Source organism: Vulpes lagopus, chromosome 12 (genome assembly GCF_018345385.1).
Source record: "Vulpes lagopus strain Blue_001 chromosome 12, ASM1834538v1, whole genome shotgun sequence".
NCBI lineage: Eukaryota > Metazoa > Chordata > Mammalia > Carnivora > Canidae > Vulpes > Vulpes lagopus.
The window spans coordinates 50,063,001-50,081,709 of record NC_054835.1 but is presented as its reverse complement, the minus strand read 5'-3'; the positions used below and the strand labels follow the sequence as shown (position 1 = coordinate 50,081,709).

The 18,709-nt window shown below is 42.5% G+C and overlaps 1 protein-coding gene across 2 annotated transcripts in view; it reads left to right on the top strand.

The window, feature by feature from the left end:
- Positions 1-3,971: 3,971 nt before the first annotated feature.
- The window catches only part of ABCA5 (ATP binding cassette subfamily A member 5), a 70,015-nt gene continuing 55,277 nt past the window's right edge, over positions 3,972-18,709 (top strand). The window contains exons 1-3 of one of the 2 annotated variants that reach the window (XM_041725816.1): positions 3,972-4,165; positions 4,725-4,883; positions 17,910-18,026. In XM_041725816.1, coding sequence (XP_041581750.1) covers positions 17,925-18,026 — 102 coding nt within the window. In that variant the 5' untranslated portion in view covers positions 3,972-4,165; positions 4,725-4,883; positions 17,910-17,924. The remainder of the gene's footprint in view (positions 4,166-4,724; positions 4,884-17,909; positions 18,027-18,709) is intronic. The other variant, XM_041725815.1, reaches the window with a different exon arrangement.

Genomic DNA, 18,709 nt, shown 5'->3' with positions numbered 1-18,709 from the left:
AGCGTAAGTTTCTTTTTCTACATTAAATACTGTCAAAATTCTGGGCACCATTTATTTTGTTCAGCTAGGCAACTTGTTTAAGCCTATCTTCCCACCTTTTCCCTTGAACGTAGCAGGTAACTCCAAGCCCTCAATGTTTTCTCGTCAGCACTTTATAGTTGGCGGTGCAACAAGTATCACTTTCCATTTGATGCTCTTTAATTATTTATTTTGTTGTCTCTCAGGATAATTGTAGATTTTTAAAAAGATTTTATTTATTTATTCATGAGAGACACAGAGAGAGGCAGAGAGGTAGGCAGAGGGAGAAGCAGGCTCCCTGCGGGGAGCCTGATGTGGGACTCGATCCCAGGACCCCGGGATCACATCCTGAGCTGAAGGCAGATGCTCAACCACTGAGCCACCCAGGTGTCCCTAATTGTTGATTTCTTTACCTTTATTTTTAAACCGGCAAAGCTGGGGTTCTTGCTAAGCAAGAATACCAGGCACTGGATACATACTGTGGGTTGGTTGAGTTTTTTAAATATCAAATTTGGCTAGGTATTCTTTACATATTAATCTCCTTGACTAATTTTCCTGTAATAAAACTGAAACTATCATAAACAAATTGAAACTACCTTTATTTTTTTTTAAAGATTATTTATTTATTTACTTGAGAGAGAGCAGAGAGAGCATGTGAGTTGCGTGGGGGACCAGAGGGAGAGGAAGAAGCAGACTCTCCACCGAGCAGGGAGCCCAGTGTAGGGCTCCATCCCAGGATTCTGAGATCATGACCTGAACAGAAGGCAGATGCACAACTCATTGAACCACCCAAGTGCCCCTAAAACTACCTTTCAAAGTCGTTTTCACCTCCAACCTTCCACTGATCATTAATTCATCATTTCCCTAAGCTATTTAATAACAATCTGAGCCACATTTGAGATGGTAGTTTGGAATTCTATTGCTGAAGACGCCAAGATTGTCTTTCTACGTTGTCACTCAAGGCTGTGTTTCTTTATTTGTCTGGCCTTATTCTAGAAAAAGATTCTAATTTGAAACTCTTCTAAATTATACCTAACTTAAACCCTGAATTTAGAAACCACATCCCTTCTCTTGGCACTTTCTTTTTAACTTGGAGAAATGGTAAATGTTTAAAAACAAGAAATTATAAAGAGGGCTTAATAGTAATAATTTAAAACTGGTATATCTCATTTCAGTGTACTGATGATCATGTAAGATAATGTCCTAATGTGACATCAGGAAAAGGGTAGCAAGCGTAAGTTTCTTTTTCTACATTAAATACTGTCAAAATTCTGGCCACCATTTATTTTGTTCAGCTAGGCAACTTGTTTAAGTCTCAGTCTATGACTTCTATGATCTATGTATTCCCATGTGATTTATCTGTCTAAAAATCTATTAATGAGATATGGGGATTCGAGTTGCCGTCATGACAACCAAGCAGTTTGGCTTGTTTGCTATTTCCTAGATACAGAGGCTCAGAAAGGAACATCTTCCCTGCAGCTGCTTTAGTACTGGGACCTGGTAACTATGGAAATTTAGATTGAGATTTATGTGGCTAAATTGTTTACAAGGTACACAAAAACTGATAAATAGCTGGCTCAGAGGCACAGTGAAATATGTTATGGTCAATATATTTTTCTGTAACAGTCTTTTTATTTAAATGTCTTAGTGTTCTCTCTATATAATTCCCCAAACCATATCATATAGTTTTATGATCCATCCTATAGGAAGAATTTAGTATCTTCTCTTCCTTGTGTTAGGTAGATTTTGTTGAGTGAGTGGTGATATCTTGTGGGGATGAGACTGACAATAATATTTGCATACTCTTGTACATGTGCTTTTTCATCCTTAGTTATCAACAACATGTACCACACAGTATGATGCAGAAGACCTGGAAATTCAAACTGATATAAGAAAAAAACTCTTGATCCTAGAGATTTGCAGTTTAATTGAAGAGACTGTACCTAAGTAAAATGATGTGAACATGATGAGAACATGTGTGCAGTTGCAATGAAAGTGGGATCATTCTGTTGGGTGGAGGGGACGAGTTTCAGAGAACTGGGTTTTGGTCTTGAAACAAGAGTAGAAGCACCAGCAGACAGAATGAATAACGGAGAATCTTATAAGAAATAAGCTTAGGAAAAAAAAAAAGAAATAAGCTTAGGAAGCAAATGCCTTGCATAGTCATAGAAAAGATTGAGGAGACTTCTTGAAATCAGAGCAGGTTGAGGCCAATAGTGAGAAGTACAACTGCAGCATTGTGAGGTGATTATGTGTTTCAGTTACACATTTTTGCCAAGTTTATTTATCTTTGACCTCCATCCATGTACTTGCCCACAAATCCTAGGCCATTGGAAATTCATTCTTTTGAATTTGTAACATGCCCTAGATATTTCAAAAGAGAAAAAATACATGGTTGAATAGTTTTTATTACCTGCCTGCTTCAGTTTTCCTGCATAGTTTCTAGGACATTCTATTTCCCCCTCGCTGCACATCCACTGCCAGATTTTAATCATTACGGATTCTGCTAAACCTCTTTGAATTTCTCACTTAATCCATATTCGGTAGGATAAATAAAACCCGATACCTTGATTTTTCTTTTCTTTTCTTTTCTTTTCTTTTTTTTTTTTTTTGTAGAATTTAGCAGTGACAGTTGGAGAGATTTGGTTTAGATTTGAGAAGCAGAAAAACAAAGATATGTAAAAATACATGATGTACACAGGATTAACGGAATTTTTAAAAAAGTCTTCAAACAGTTAAATTCCCCAAAGTAAAGAACTGTGCAGGAAATGTGACCATACAGACATCTGGAGAGGAAAATCTGTAACGCTAACTTTGAGCTTTTCTTTCCTTTATAATAACTCCTGGCTACCATTTAGGTCACTTTGGGCAATAAAATTCAAAACATCGGTTTATATTTTTAGCAAAAATAAGTGCGGTTTAGAATCTGCCACAGATGCCTGTGTGTCAGGCCACTTGGAAAATTCAGGATCCGCCACATTCCCAGGCTCTCCTGGGGACACTTCAGAAGCTAAAAGCATCCTCAGCATCCAGATGTCTCAGGTCGGTGTCTGATGCGGGAGCGAGGTAGCAGGTGGGGGACAATGAGGACGCTGCAACCCAGGCGCTGCAGGGGCAGCGGAGAGGATCTAAATGCAGTCCCGGGAGAGGACCGCTCAAAGCCCGGCCAACGGGCAAGAAAGGGTTCCTAAAACTAGGCGCCACGGAGAGGCGGGTCACGGTCACACGCTAGGAGGCCGCAGCGTGGACTCAAGCCCGAGCCCCTGACTTCAGGCCGGTGGTTTTTGCCTGTGCCTCCGGGGAGAGCATGCGATGCCGGACTCCAGGGCCTGGCTGGGGTACGGGCACCCCGGCTCTGCGGCTGGGCGCGCGCGGGAGGGGGGCGGCCTCAGCGCGCCCCCGCTAGCCCCGCCCCCTCGGAGCCCCGCCCCCCGGAGCCCCGCCCCCTAGGAGCCCCGCCCCCAGGTGCGCCGGCCTCGCGGGCGCGTGGGCCTCTCAGCGTGCGCCGGGAGCGCGCGCGTCCCCAGCGCCCCGCCCCTCGGAGCCCCGCCCCTCGGAGCCCCGCCCCTCGGAGCCCCGCCCCCGGAGCCCCGCCCCCTAGGAGCCCCGCCCCCAGGTGCGCCGGCCTCGCGGGCGCGTGGGCCTCTCAGCGTGCGCCGGGAGCGCGCGCGTCCCCAGCGCCCCGCCCCCCGGAGCCCCGCCCCCAGGTGCGCTGGCCTCGCGGGCGCGTGGGCCTCTCAGCGTGCGCCGGGAGCGCGCGCGTCCCCAGCGCCCCGCCCCCAGGAGCCCCGCCCCCGGAGCCCCGCCCCCAGGTGCGCCGGCCTCGCGGGCGCGTGGGCCTCTCAGCCTGCGCCGGGCGCGCGCTCGTCCCCAGCGCCCCGCCCCCCGGAGCCCCGCCCCCCGGAGCCCCGCCCCCAGGTGCGTGCGGCAGGGGGCGGAGCGCGGCCCCGGACGCTGCGCGCTCCCCGGACAGGCGCTGCGGCTCTGGGGCGCCCCGGGCCGGCCGGCGGGGGCGCGCACGCGCGGGGCCGCGCCCTCTCACACACACACACGCACACTCTCGGGTCGCCGAGCTCCGTCACCCGCGCGGAGCGTCTCCCCAGGCGGAGCGCGTCCCGGCCTGATCGCGCTGCGGCTCGGCCCTGAGGTGATCCCGGAGGGGGCGGGGGTTGGAGGGCAGCGGCGCCCTCCCTGCGGGCGGGGGGCGGGGGCGCGGCCGGCGGCGGGGCGGGGGTCGCGCGCGGGCGGCCTCGCGGAGCGGGCGGGGCTGTGCGAGGACGTTTCCCTCCGGGCGCCCCCGCCCCCCCCCGAGCTCGGGTCGCTGCCCGGGGCGCTCTTCCCTGCGTGTGAGGAGAGTTGGGGTGACAGGAGGGCGCGCGGGTCTCGCCGCACACGGTTTGAGGGGAAATGCCCCGATTCCTCAAGCGCGGGGAAGAGCTGGGGCGTGAAACAGATTAGCGCGTCCCCGAAAGCGGGTCCGGCAGCGGGGAGCCCGGTCCGGGGTCCGGGGTCCGGGGTCCGGGGTCCGGGCTGGGCGGGGGCGCTGCTGTGCCCCGAGCTAACGTGTCGTGTTTGTTCCTGAGAGACGCCGGCGGACGTGGAAGCGGGCTCCCCGGGGCGCGTGTGGCGCGGGCCTCGTCCCGGCCGCGGGGTCACGCCCTGAGCCCCCGCCCCCCAAGTGCCCTAACGTGCGCCTTTTGGAACAGATGAAGCCTGAAAGGATGTAGGTGGACACGTGCGTCTGGGGAGGACGTTCCGAAGGGCCGGGCGGGGAGGCGAGATGTGCTGCCCCCCCCCCCGCCCCCCCGGGATCACCTCTGAGCCGGGCGCCCAGGTACCTCACCTGATCCTGACGCTGCCACCCGGTGAGCTCCCGCGCAGGTGGAAAATGGGTCACGGAGAGACCAAGGCACCTACGAGGGTCTCAACTAACAAAAAGGCGGGATGGGGATTCCAGCCCAGGGATGCCTGGCTGACTCTCCATTCTGCTGCTGGCTTTACCCGCAGCCGTATTTTTTTTTTTTTTTAAGATTTTATTTATTCATGAGAGACACTGAGAGAGAGAGAGAGAGGCAGAGACACAGGCAGAGGGAGAAGCAGGCTCCATGCAGGGAGCCCGATGTGGGACTCGATTCGAGGTCCTGGGATCACGCCCTGGGCCAAGGCAGATGCTCAACCGCTGAGCCCGGCCCCCCCCCCCCCCCCCCCGCCCCCAGGGCTTCTCTCCGCTGCAGTATTTCGTGTCTGCCCAGGAGAGCGTTAGAAGGGGTATCTTGAGAGAATATAGGCAGTTCAGGCTCCTGGGATTGTTTGGGTTGAGATCAAACTGAAAAAGGCAGTAATCCCTGACTATGTGCTTCTTGGAGTCTGTTTCCCCCCCCTTTTTTTTTTAATTTTTATTTATTTATGATAGTCACACAGAGAGAGAGAGAGACAGAGAGAGGCAGAGAGACAGAGGGAGCACCGGGAGCCCGATGTGGGACTCGATCCGGGGTCTCCAGGATCGCGCCCTGGGCCAAAGGCAGGCGCCAAACCGCTGCGCCACCCAGGGATCCCTCTGTTTCCCTTTAAACAGGGTTTGGGATAAGGAATTCTTAACAGTCAGGGTCAGAGCAGCTTTATTCACATTTTACGTGTTTGTCTGAATGTCTCTTGTATTCCAGATACCGTGTGGGAAGAGTACCAAGAAAAATACAGTTTTGATCATCTCTGCCCGTGGGTTAGTGGAGAGGATGATCATATAAAATAATTTTGTTGATAGTCTACTAAATCATAATCTTTGCCAGCACCCGAATTAATTCGATTAAAATGGTGATAAGCTCAAGCTTTTAGGAACCTATTCTATGTAAGAAAAGGGATGGGATGCCTGGTTATGTGGGTACCATTGCACTGTTTTCCCATTCAACAACAACAAAATGGTCCTAAAATTCAGGTTAAATCATGTTGACGGTATTTTTTTTATTATTACATTACTTTCAGTAGATTTTAAAACATAAGAAGAGAGTATTTATGATTTACCCTGTTAAGCTAAATTTTAAAGGGCTTTGATTACTTAAGAAACTGGTGAAGTAATTTGGCAGGACTTTCTTTCAAGTCATCAGCCAAATATATTCTTTTTTTTAAATATATTTTTAAAAGATGTTATTTATTTATTCATGAGAGACACACAGAGAGAGAGAGAGGCAGAGACACAGGCAGAGGGAGAAGCAGGCTCCTCGCAGGGAGCCCAGGGTGGGTCCTGATCCCCGGAGCTCGGGATCACGGCCTGAGCCGAAGGCAGACATTCAACCGCTGAGCCACCCAGGTGTCCCAGCCAAATATATTCTTAACCTCTTCTTCCAAAAAATAAACTTTAAGTACCAGATTTTGTTGAAAGCTTTTATGGTTCAGAGTTTTAGCAAAAACGGTCATCAGGTTACCCAGATGGTATATTGTTAAAATATTAGGCATAATTGGGATCCCTCCGTGGCGCAGCGGCTTAGCACCTGCCTTTGGCCCAGGGCGCGATCCTGGAGACCCGGGATCGAATCCCACATCAGGCGCCCAGTGCATGGAGCCTGCTTCTCCCTCTGCCTGTGTCTCTGCCTCTCTCTGTGACTATCGTAAATAAAAAAATAAAATAAAAAAGAACTCAGAAAAAAAAAAATATTAGGCATAATTGTAGGTAGAGAGATAAGAAGGATAGTGGGACATTTGGAAATTTCTTCTGATTGCTTCAGTTTTTTCAGTGAAGTAGGAATCCAAGGTTTTCATTTGAGTGTGCTGTTGCTGGTAGCAGTGGGTCGAGGTTTGGGGATTGGGAGAATGAATGGACAAATGAACTATATGATTGCCAGGCAATTAAACAATTATTCTTAGGGTATGAAAAACAAGGTAGAGGAAATACAGGGTGCTGTATATAGGTGCACAAAGTAAAGTGTCTAATCAAATTTTGCCTAATAGATATTTTACAACCCATCTCCAGTGCCTGTCTTTACAGTGTCATCTAGAACATACATCTGCCCCCTTTGCCCCAGTTCACTTTGCCCATGCCTCAGCCCCTTTTAGGATTCTAGCTTTCCCATTCTTTTCTCTCTGCCTGAAATTTACATTCCATTTTTCCTCCAGTTGAACTTAACTACATTATATTAAATTTTATCTATCTGCAAAGTCATCGTCTATTTTTTCCCCATTATGTTGGATGTATAAATTTCTTAGTGAATGTTAAAATGAATGTGCCACTTTTCTTCCTTCTCCCTCCTTTAATCTATAACGGGGCTCAGCAAACTTTCTGTAAAGAGCCAGGTAGCAAATATTTTAGGTTTTGTGGACCATATGGTCTCTGTATCAATTAACTCTGCCATTGTAGCACAAAAGCAGTCATGGACAATACAGTCCTGAGTGAGCACAGCTATGTTCGAATAGCACTTTATTTATATCATGAAATTTGAATTTTATGTAATTTTTACATGTCACAAATAGTCTTTGATCCCCCTTTCCCACAGCCATTTAATAATGTGAAAAACACTTTTAACTCACGGGCTGTACAAAACAGGCTCCACCCTGGACTTAGCTCCTACCTCCTTCATGGTAGTTGGCAGACCTTTCATCTATAAGGACTCTAAGGAAAAAAAAAAAAAATATATATATATATATATATGTATATATATATATATATATATGGACTCTTAGCAAACTCTGGTGAAGGAATTTGCAGTAAGAGGATATTGATTATATTACCATTGGTGATGGAGAAGCAAAGATAAAGCAGTCTTTTTGGTTAAGGATCTCATGGTCAAGTCCAAGGTTAAGATGTAAAATAATGATGAAGACACAGTATTAAAACTGCAGTTATTTATTGGATATGGATGTGATATCCATAAGAAAATAGTGATAATCATCTCTGCTTGGAGGACTAGGAGTAACCTCTGACACTTATCTGTTAGAGATAGGGAACATTTTCAGTAAAGAGCCTTTCCAAAAATCTTAGAAGCTTGCTAAAAAGGTGACAGACCACATCTCTTACTAGGATGACTCAGTTTCTATATTTTATAGGATACAATCTTGATTCATTTCTCTCAGAAGTAAAACTAATACATTTCAAATAATTTCTAACTATTTCTAACAGTCATGAACATTTTTTATTGCTTTGAGAAGGGTAGAATATATTTCACAGTGGGTATAATGTAATCAATATTTTTAAAATAAACTAATGAATATTTGATATTGAATACTGGATTATATCACTTTTAGTCTTTAAGTCAATTATCAATACCTTAGAAGAGAGAGATGGGCTTTAGTTGGCTTTGAATTTTCTTGCAATTTATAGATTATGTATTGTTTTTATCTAGGCAAGTTAAATATTTGATTAAACCTTCAGTGATACTGGATGTTTAAAACTTACCTAATTATTATTTAAAAGCTCTGCAACGGGCAGCCCCAGTGGCGCCACTGGCAGCCCAAGGCATGATCTTAGAGTCCCGGGATCAAGTCCCACATCAGGCTCCCTGCATGGAGCCTGTTTCTCCCTCTGCCTGTGTCTCTGCCTCTGTCTCTCCTTGTGTGTCTATCATGAATAAATAAAATAAAATCTTTAAAATAAATAAATAAAAGCTCCAACCTTAATGCATTCCCCAGGTATGCTATGGAGCAACGGAAAGTAACTTTTAAAATGTTTAAATAGGGATCCCTGGGTGGCGCAGCGGTTTGGCGCCTGCCTTTGGCCCAGGGCGCGATCCTGGAGACCCGGGATCGAGTCCCACGTCGGGCTCCTGGTGCATGGAGCCTGCTTCTCCCTCTGCCTGTGTCTCTGCCTCTCTCTCTCTCTCTCTCTGTGACTATCATAAATAAATAAAAAAATAAAATAAAATGTTTAAATATAATTGTATACTCTTATTTCTGTGTTGTAGTCACTGTTTTTAGTAGTGAAGAATTGGCTTTGTTTTTAGTAGTGAAGAATTGGCTTTGTTAGACAGTGTTAAAGATATTAGACTGTTAAGTCTTTGTCTTGGAAATATATCAGGTATTATGTTTTCCAAAACATGTGATTTGTTAAAAACATGCCAGTGGAAGTTTTATTGTATTTCAGTTGTTAGCTTGTGCTCTCAAGGATCGTCTTCTAGTATATGCTGCAAAAGAGAAAGTCCTATGTGTTGTCTACTCACAAAGCTCCTTTTGATGTTATGTGGTCCTCTCTACCATTTCCAGCTCTGCCATGGCTTTCATGAACTCCATCACTAGTGAGTGAACTCTTTAGGTGTTTGTGTGATCCTCTTCCCACTTACTGTGTCAAATGTGGGGCTGGCTAAACATTCTTTCTTGCCTTTTCCTTTTTATTCTTTTGAGTGCCTTTATAGAGCTATAAAGTTTGAGATAATTAATGAGAATTATAGTGCAAAAAGAAGACATTTAGGGCAGCCCTGGTGGCTTAGCGGTTTAGTGCTGCCTTCAGCCCAGGGCGTGATCCTGGAGCCCCGGGATCGAGTCCCACCATCAGGCTTCCTGCATGGAGCCTGCTTCTCCCTCTGCCTGTGTCTCTGCCTCTCTCTCTCTATCTCTCTCTCTCATGAATAAGTAAATCTTAAAAAAAAAAAAAAAAAGACGACATTTTGAGCCTTCTGCTAAATAGGGCTTTTCTTATGGCTCAAGAGAAGGCACCTGATAAGTTAACTCTTCACATATCTCCCCTTGCTGGCCACACCTCATTTCTAACTTTGCAGCCTTGTTTTCAGTTGCACGTTTCTGTCAAAGCATCACTTTCATATCACCTCTGCTTAAACTACCCTTCTTTCAGGAAACCTCATTCACCTACCTGTAGGAGTTGGTCTCATTTCAGATACATCTTTATCTTTGGCTTCAGTATAGAAAGTGCTCCTTTCCCACATCTTTCCTGCACTCTAATTTCCCATTCAAAACTCTGCAGAAGAGTGGAGAATGAGGGTGAGAAGAAGGGACTTTTGTGATTACCCTACCAGGATGAGTCACAGGCACCCCTTTCTTATTCTTTCTTTTTTGTTTCTCTCTTCTTCCCAAAAGGCAGATATTCGCTGAGCCAATATGGTTTGGGCACTGGAAGAGGAAGCAAAATATTTTCCTAAACACCCATAATTTGCAAGGAATCTTTTACAGTAGAGTTAGTACCTCGCATTATTATGCAGAGCAGACATTGCCTGATTTATCCCCATGGCCCATTTCATTTGGGCCTGCTTGGAAACTCTGGTTGTGGGGATAAGGAGGACAAATAGGTTCACTGTTGTGTCTGTTTACAAAAACCCGTCCTTAGCTTTGAAAGTACTGTTCAGATGAACATTAAGCTAAAAAGTTTATGAAAAAATCAATGTTAAGAATGTTTCATTTTTTAAAACAGCTAACCCGGTTGTTTCATGTCACGAAGGAAACAGCCAATTGGATTTTCTTTTTTTAAGATGTTTTAATAAGTTGCATAAATAGAGGGTCAAGGTTACTGAAATTTAACATTTTCACATGATTAGACTAGAGCTTGTGAACATAAGAAACATTACTTTGTTTAGGTCAGTGTCATGAGCACTCTCTAAAGGTGCACACACAAGTTGGGTCTTTCCTCAATGTCTGCTTTAGTCAGTCATAAAGCAAGGTTAACGTTACATAAAGTGGTTACAGGATCCCACACTCAGTGACATTTTACCATGTGATTAACTTGGCTTCTTACTCAGAGCACAAAGCAGAACATAAGACAATTCACAGAGGGTAGGAAGTTAACAAAGAACCAAACATGAAGTCAGTATGTAGGCTCACAGTTGAGATAAAGCATTGGTCCTCTCTGGGTCAACTCTCTGCACTTAATGCTTACTGTGTTTGAGCATTGAAGGTTCTCGATTCCATTTGGAGATCCGTCGGACAGAACCTTTGGTAGCAGCTGCCTTTTTAAGTGGTCAGACGTAAGGGGTCATCTGAAGAATTTGACAGTTTGCTGCAAAAATCCTCCCTTTTTAAAGGGATTTAATCATTCTTGGGTCTTCACAGACCTCCTCTGCTTCTGCTTGTTAGCAGTTCTGGAGTGTTGTCAGTGAGTGCTGATCTTGGTGATACCCCGTAGCTGCAGTCAGTACCCTTAATTGATCATGATATTGTTTGACACAGGCCCTTGCATGACATAAGTGACTCCATCTTGCTTTCTACGGTTAGTCATGTGATCCATTTATATGATTTCTTAACACATTTCTTAATCGTTTTTGGCTTTTCTCACTTTTACCATTCATCCATTCTGGGAGATTTCTTCAGTGCTCTTTCTCACTGATTTGTTTGTGGGGCTGTTCGCCCCATCTACTGAGAATTTTTTTCTATGAGTCTGTTTCATTTCCAGGTTCTATAGGTAGGTTTTTCTTAATTGCTTTGCTTTTGTTTCATGAATATGATATTCTTTGTTGTCCTTTTGAAGATATTAGTTATACTGATTTTATATACAATAGGTCTCAAAGTGTATAATTACTTGCCATAACAGACACCATTTTCATATATTAATTTTTATTTACACATATTCTTTTAGTCATTCTAGTAAGCCAAGCAAGTGAATACTATTATTATTTCATTGACAAATGAGAAAACATAGAAAAATTAAATAACTTGCTCAAAGTCTCAAAACTAGTAAGTGGCAGAGGCTGGATTCGTGTTTAATTGGTTTACCTCCAGAGGTCACAGCTTATATTAACATTATTAGTTTTTGGGGTTGTTGACTTTGGTGTCTCCTCCTGGTATTTGTTTTGGTGTGAATGTTTACTGATTCCAGTTTCTTTCGGCATGTCTGAAGATGTTGCTTGGATTTATGATAGCCTATTGTTTTTTCACTGTGTGTGCTGGGGTGGAGAATAGTGCCAGCCTGCTGAAAATCCGCAGCCATCTACAGGCTTTCACTGCCTCTCAGTTTAAATACAGACACCTATTCTTCCAGACGTAGATGAAGAGGTTAACTTGGGATTTTACCTGGTAAGTTAACCTCTTCTTAAAAAAGGTATTATTTTAATTCAAAATATAAATATTTTTAAAGTATCAAATATAGATGCAGTATTTCTTTTTTGTGAATATTAAAACAGCTGCTAGCTCCATTTATGTTTGTGTTGATTTTGAATCCTTTTTGGCGGAGATGGGTGACATGATGATGGATCAACTCAGCCTCAGATTGATGAGATTATCTAGCCAACAAGTAGGAAGTATTCTATGAGAGACCTGGATAAAATGCAATATAGGACCATCTGACTAAGGAAAAGGATGAAGACAGAAAAATCTGCCTAAAGAATAGGGAGCTTAGGAGCAGAAGGAAAACAGCATGAAAGCATCTTTTGCTTATGAAGGGATTTTGTGCTTTGGAGGAAAGGACATGAAACAGAATTGAATGGACACCAAAGTGACTTCTTTGATTAGTCACGGTGTGTTATCTTCTATAGAAACATTTCCCTATTAATACTATTTTAAAGCAACCTAAAGAATTTAGTGGTTCTTAACTTTTTTATCTGCCCCTAGGCATTCCAAATGGTATCAGTGGAATTTTTTACTTAGTAGGGAGGGGAGTGAACAGGTTTTTAACATTCCCCTTACTGTGCTTACTTTGAAAATCACTGTTGTTCTTAATGAATACTCTAACCATGGAGTTAAGAACACATTATATATACTGATATATTAGTTAAGTGTTTTTAGTTGTGAGAAACAGAATCTGATTCTCACTAGCTTATGTGAAAATAAAATATATTGAGTGGATAAAGGGCATTTCACATAATCTAAGGAAGAAAAACCAAGTTTTGGGCACAGGAGATAACCTACTATAGGGGAAAGCTTAGGACCAAGAGTGCATGAACTTTTTTTTCTTAAAGTAAGCTCTATGCCCAACATGGAGCTCAAATTCAGACTGGCTTGCTCTTCCCACTGAGCAACCAGGCACCCCTGAGTTTACTTTCTTAAATGTTTCCATTAATGAACTGTTGACATGACTCCCAGTCTCCTGATCTCTTGGTTAAAAATTTCATACTACCAGGAGAAAATTTAATTGATATAAATCAGGGGTAGCCTTAGAGGTGGTGGTAGGTGGTGATGACAATGGTTTGTCTGTCTCTTGCCATGGTGAGAGGGTGGAGGGTGATGTTTTTGGAATAGTGTTGGGATCCAGAACCAACAGCCAAGAAAGAACTCTAGAGATGTCTTTGGTGCAAAAAGATGGTTTTATCAAAGTATGGGGATAAGACCTGAGGGCAGGAAGAGCTGCTGCTTTTGGGATTGTGAGGGGAATATACTTTGGGGTTGGGGAAGTAAAGATGGGGAAGATTCAGAAGGATTTTCACATGCTAAAGAAGACTCACAGAATGGTGGAGGCCTGGCTATTAACTGAGATAGTTTTTCCCCTCTAGTATGGCATTAAGGTTAAGACAGTTGGCAGCTTCCTGGAGGAACTTATGCTCTGCCTGCCTCAAGTTATTTGTCAGTGGGCTGTGGGTTATGAGGACATTTAATTTTATCTGCACTTCACTCTGCCTTTGTTTACCATATCAGAGGTTAAAAGTAAATTTTGCTGTAAAAAGCCCTGACTAGTGGTGGAGTGGGTACAAGTATTGATGAACTTTGAATAAGCCTGTTAAACATAAAACCCTGAGTTCAGGAAGTAGTTCTCAAGGAGGAAGAACATTTATGAGTCCATAAGCACCTTTATGAGGGGCCTATTTTCTGAAAATGAAGACTTAAGCATGCAGCATTCAATTTGAATGAATAATTTATTGGTACCCACTAAATCAATGTGTTTGGGCAGATAATGAGAATGTTCTTGCTGTACTGGTTAATGTTTCTCTTGTGTTGTAGTAAATCATCCTTGAATGAGTGTAATTTTTCTTTTTTCTTTGTTCCTTTTTGGCCTAGAGATGATTATCATCAGTTCTTTACAGAATCTGATATAATATGAATGAGGCTGTTGGGAGAATTTATTTTCAACGTATCTTCCATTCTTGACTGCTTTATTAGTTCTGCTGTTTTTAATTTACTTATTTAATATATTTTACAGTATGTCTAATTGTGTAATTAAAATTTATTTTTTATTTTTTATTTTTAAGTAACCTCTATACCTAGCATGGGCTTGAACTACCAATCTTGAGATCAAGAGTTGCATGACTGAGCAACTGTGTTTTTCTGACTGAGCCAGCCAGGTGCTGCTATAATTTTTTTAGTACATAAGTAACACATATTAATAGGAGAATTGATAAAATAGAAAAAAAGCACAGAGAAAGTAAAAGTTGTCTATAATTCTGTTGTTTAAAGAAATCTCTCTTTGTGCACATAAAGAGGATACTTATTTAATCCAAACTTAATTTATACTTACTTTTGGGTAAGACAAGCTGCTTCTTAAAAGTTGCCTGCTTTGTATATATATATATGATAGCCAGATTGGAATGGATTGTTCTTGTTCTGGAGGGAAGTCACGCCAGTGGCCCTCATCAAATAGGTTTATATACAAGGCAACAATTAATGTTTTAGAAGATGGCCTAACAGGACTTTTTTGTTTGCTTGCTTGCTTTTAAGATTTTATTTATTTATTTATTCATGAGAGACAGAGAAAGAGAGGCAGAGACATAGGCAGAGGGAGAAGCAGGCTTCCTGTGGAGAGCCTTATGAGGGACTCTCTATCCCAGTACCTGGGGATCATGAACTGAACTGAAGGCAGATGCTCAACCACTAACCCACTCAGGCTCCCTTGTTTTTTTTTTTTTAATTTTTATTTAATTATGATAGTCACACACACACACACACACACACACAGAGAGAGAGAGAGAGAGAGAGAGCGAGAGACAGGCAGAGACACAGGCAGAGGGAGAAACAGGCTCCATGCACCGGGAGCCCGATGTTGGATTCGATCCCGGGTCTCCAGGATCGCGCCCTGGGCCAAAGGCAAGTGCTAAACCGCTGCGCCACCCAGGGATCCCTCCCTTGTTTTTTTCAAGCTGCCCTCTCAATACCCTTTGGTGTGTAGAGTCTAGATTACAGAGATAAGCAAACTGGAATAAAGACCACAGAGATTGCAGTTTAGACTCTGGCCACTTCTATTGAGTTTAATATAACCTCTGAAAAATTGAGATAGCTCCAGCAGAGGTCCACCGGCAGAAAGAGCTCCAAGGACCTTCAAGGGTAAAGATAGTCTTGATAAGGGATACTGGACCTGTGACGATGATTTAGGGCATACTATTTTTGTTTTTGTTTTAAGATTTTATTTATTTGAGAGAGAACATGAGTTAAAGGAGGGACGGAGGGGCAAGTAGACTCTCCATTGAGCAAGGAGCCAGCCTTGGAGCGCAGTCTGGAGATCCTGACCTGAGCTGAATTCAGACACTTAACCAACTGAGCCACCCAGGTGCCCCTACATCATACTGTTAAAAAAAAAAAAAGTGAAATTTGTTTCCTTCACTTCAAAGTAAAATTACCCTTACTCCTTAAGCAGTTTTTCTCTATCCTCTCCTCAGTCTGAGCAAGCACTAGCCTCCATTTCATTTCTATGGCTTTATATATTCTGGAAATTTCATATAAATAGAATCACATAATATTTGATCTTTGCGTCTGGCTTCTTTCATTAAGCATAATGATTTGGAGTTTCATCCTTATAGCATATATCAGTACTTTATGCATTTTTATGGCTGAATAATATTTAATTCTGTGTGCGTGTGTGTATGTTGCAATTTGTTTATCTATTCATCTGTTTATGGACATTTGGACTGTTTCTACCTTTGGCAATTATGAATAGTGCTGCAATGAACCTGCCTGAGCAGACACTTGTTTGATTCCCTGGTTTCAGTTTTTTGGTGTATATACCTAGAAGTGTTCTTTTGGGTGTGTGTGTGTGTGTGTGTGTGTGTGTGTATGGAATAGTGGGGCGATATGGTAATTCTGTGCTTAACTTTTTGGGGAGCCAACAAACTTTTTAGCCCCTGAACCAGCACTCCCACCAGCTGTGTAGGAGTTTTCTAGTTTTGCCATAGAATTTCTTATGAGAAATCTGCTCTCATTCAAGTCATTCATTATTCCTGTATAGGTAATGCGTGGTTGTTCTGTGAGTGCTTTCAAGATTTTTTAGTCTTTAATTTTTAATGGTTTGATTATGATGTGTATGGATATGGATTTCCTCTGATTGATACTGTTTGGGATTCATTAAGCTTCTTGGAACTTGTAGATTTTTTATCTCTTGCCCAAAATATTTTTTTTATCACTAACAGTCTTTCTTCTCTCCTTTCTGGAACTCTGATAAGGAATGTTAGACCTTTGTTATTGTCCATCGTTCTCTTAGGCACTGGTAATTTTTTTAAAAACCTGTTTTCTCTCTGTGGTCTGGATTGGGTAGCTTCTATTAGTCTGTAAAATTCACTGACTTTTTCTGTTATCTCTGTTGAGCCTATTCCATGGGTTTTTATTTGTTACTCGTTTTCTGTTCTTAAAGTTTCTATTTGGTGTTCCTTTACATCTTTTTTTTTAATTTTTCATTATTTTCAAGAGTGTTTGCCATTGTTTGCTGGAATACTTTTTAAGTATCTAAAGTTTTCGTCTGAATACTCCGGAGTCTGTCCTCTTGACATTGCCATCTGTTGATTTTTCTTTTCTTAATAGAGGTGATATTTTCCACAAACTTGTCTTTCTGAGTTGTTTTGGATTGAGACTGGATTTTGTTTTGATTATATGGGGAGTGTTGATACTTTCTTCTAGCATGCTGTCATCCTGGTTAGGTTCAGGTCACAGGTTTCATCCGCATTCTTTGAGCTGTGGATCTAATTTCAGTTTAGTTTTCAAAAGCCTTTTTTTTTTTTTTTTTAAGATTTTATTTATTTATTTGAGAGAGAGAGAACCAGTGGTGGGGAGGGGCAGAGGGAGAGATAGAGAGAAAGTGAGCAGATGCCTCGCTGAGCGGGAAGCCTTGATGCAGGTCTCAATCCAGGCCCTGGAGATCATGACCTGAGCCAAAGGCAGATGCTTAACCGCCTGAGCTGCCCAGGTGCTGCCCCTCAGCTTAGTTTTCAAAAACCCTTGTAGAACAGTTTGGATCTGTCCTGTGTATGCCACCTGATGATTGGTCTGGATCTGGCAGTAGTCTGTCTTTTAGTTTAGTTCCTCAGGTCTTTGGTACACAGAATAGGATTAGATCCATTTGTGCCTAGCTTGGGAGTTAGTCCTGGAATTAATGAGCAACTTTATTATGTTGCTTTCCTGAGCTCTTCTTTTTATTTGCTCTCCCTTTACTACTTTCGAATTCCCTATGGCTTCTCATTTCCATCCTGCAGCTAGAATGCTAGAGTTGTTTTGCCTCATTGGACCACACACTTGGACGACTTGCATCCATCAACCATATCCAGGACCCAGGAGATAGAGGTCACCTTGGGATTTGGCCCCACCCTTTTGGAGCTATAGCTCCACTTACTGGAGAAAAAGATTTCCCTGCCTCAGAGTTTGGGCTGCATTAGGCTTTCCTTATTGCAGTCTGATGCTGTCATGTGATTGCTTGAAGATCGGGGCATAGGAGAATGTAGAAAAGAAAAAAAGGTGGGGTATTTTCTCATTCTCCCTGAGCAGAAAACTTTCCTTTCCGATGTCTCAAGCCAGAACTAGAGAGCTTTTGGGCCTTGCCTTCTCTGCCTTAATACCTACTTCCAGTGCATTCAGTTTGGGGAATACCAAAAGACACAAAGTGGTGAGCTCAGTGTTGGTTGTGGGGATTTTGAATTTTGATTCCCTCTGTTTCACATGCTACTATTTACTATTTCAGTGTTGTCAAATTGCTGTTTAATGCATTCTGTCCAGACAGGAGAGACAGCTTGGAGTATTCATCATTTTATCTAACCTGAAACCGAAACATCTGTTTTTGCTATTGAATTGCATGCATTTGACTGTGTGGTTCCAGTTTTTTTCATTTACTCTTTTAATAGACTGATCTAGAAAACATGGCTACTGCAATTAGGGAGGTGGGAGTTTGGAGACAGACCAGAACACTCCTACTGAAGAATTATCTAATCAAATGCAGGACTAAAAAAAGTAGTGTTCAGGTAAGTTAAATGACTCTTTCTTATGCCTGATTGCAGTTTTTGCACTGACATGTTCCCTTTCTAAGAGAGGATCTATTTTTCTCAGTATGTTTTTATTACAATTTTATGTCATTAGGTCTCATGTGCTTGTGAAGTAAAAACTTGTGTTAGCACAGAAAACTACCTAAATTACCTATGTAATTCTGAATGTTAAAAGTTTTAATAACCATTCCTAAATTTAGTTAATTTCTGATATCAGTGCTTAAGTTTGAGCTTTTAGATGTGCATGTTCCAGGTTTTCTGGAATGAAAGAAAAATTCCACAGATAACTTTATGGAACAGTTTTCCACAGTTTATTCCCCATGACTTCCCATCTTTTGGACTCTGGATTGAGTTACCCGAGATTACTAAAATTATGTCACATGTTTGTTCTCAACAAATATACATTACTTTGAAAGATAAAAGAAAGTAATAACTCTGCCTAACCAGTTAAAAATTTTAAAGGCTGAAAATATATTGTTCCTTTTCTGAAGCCAGCATAACAGCTAAAGAGCAAGGTGAAACAGGTTCATCCCTATTAAAGCTGATTATTCAACTTTACAGAGAATAGTTTTAATAGTAGAAATTGAGGCATAATTAAAGCATGAGTTTTTAAATTAGATTTGAGTAAAGATATTTTTATGGTGAGCCCAGTTTGGGCTGTT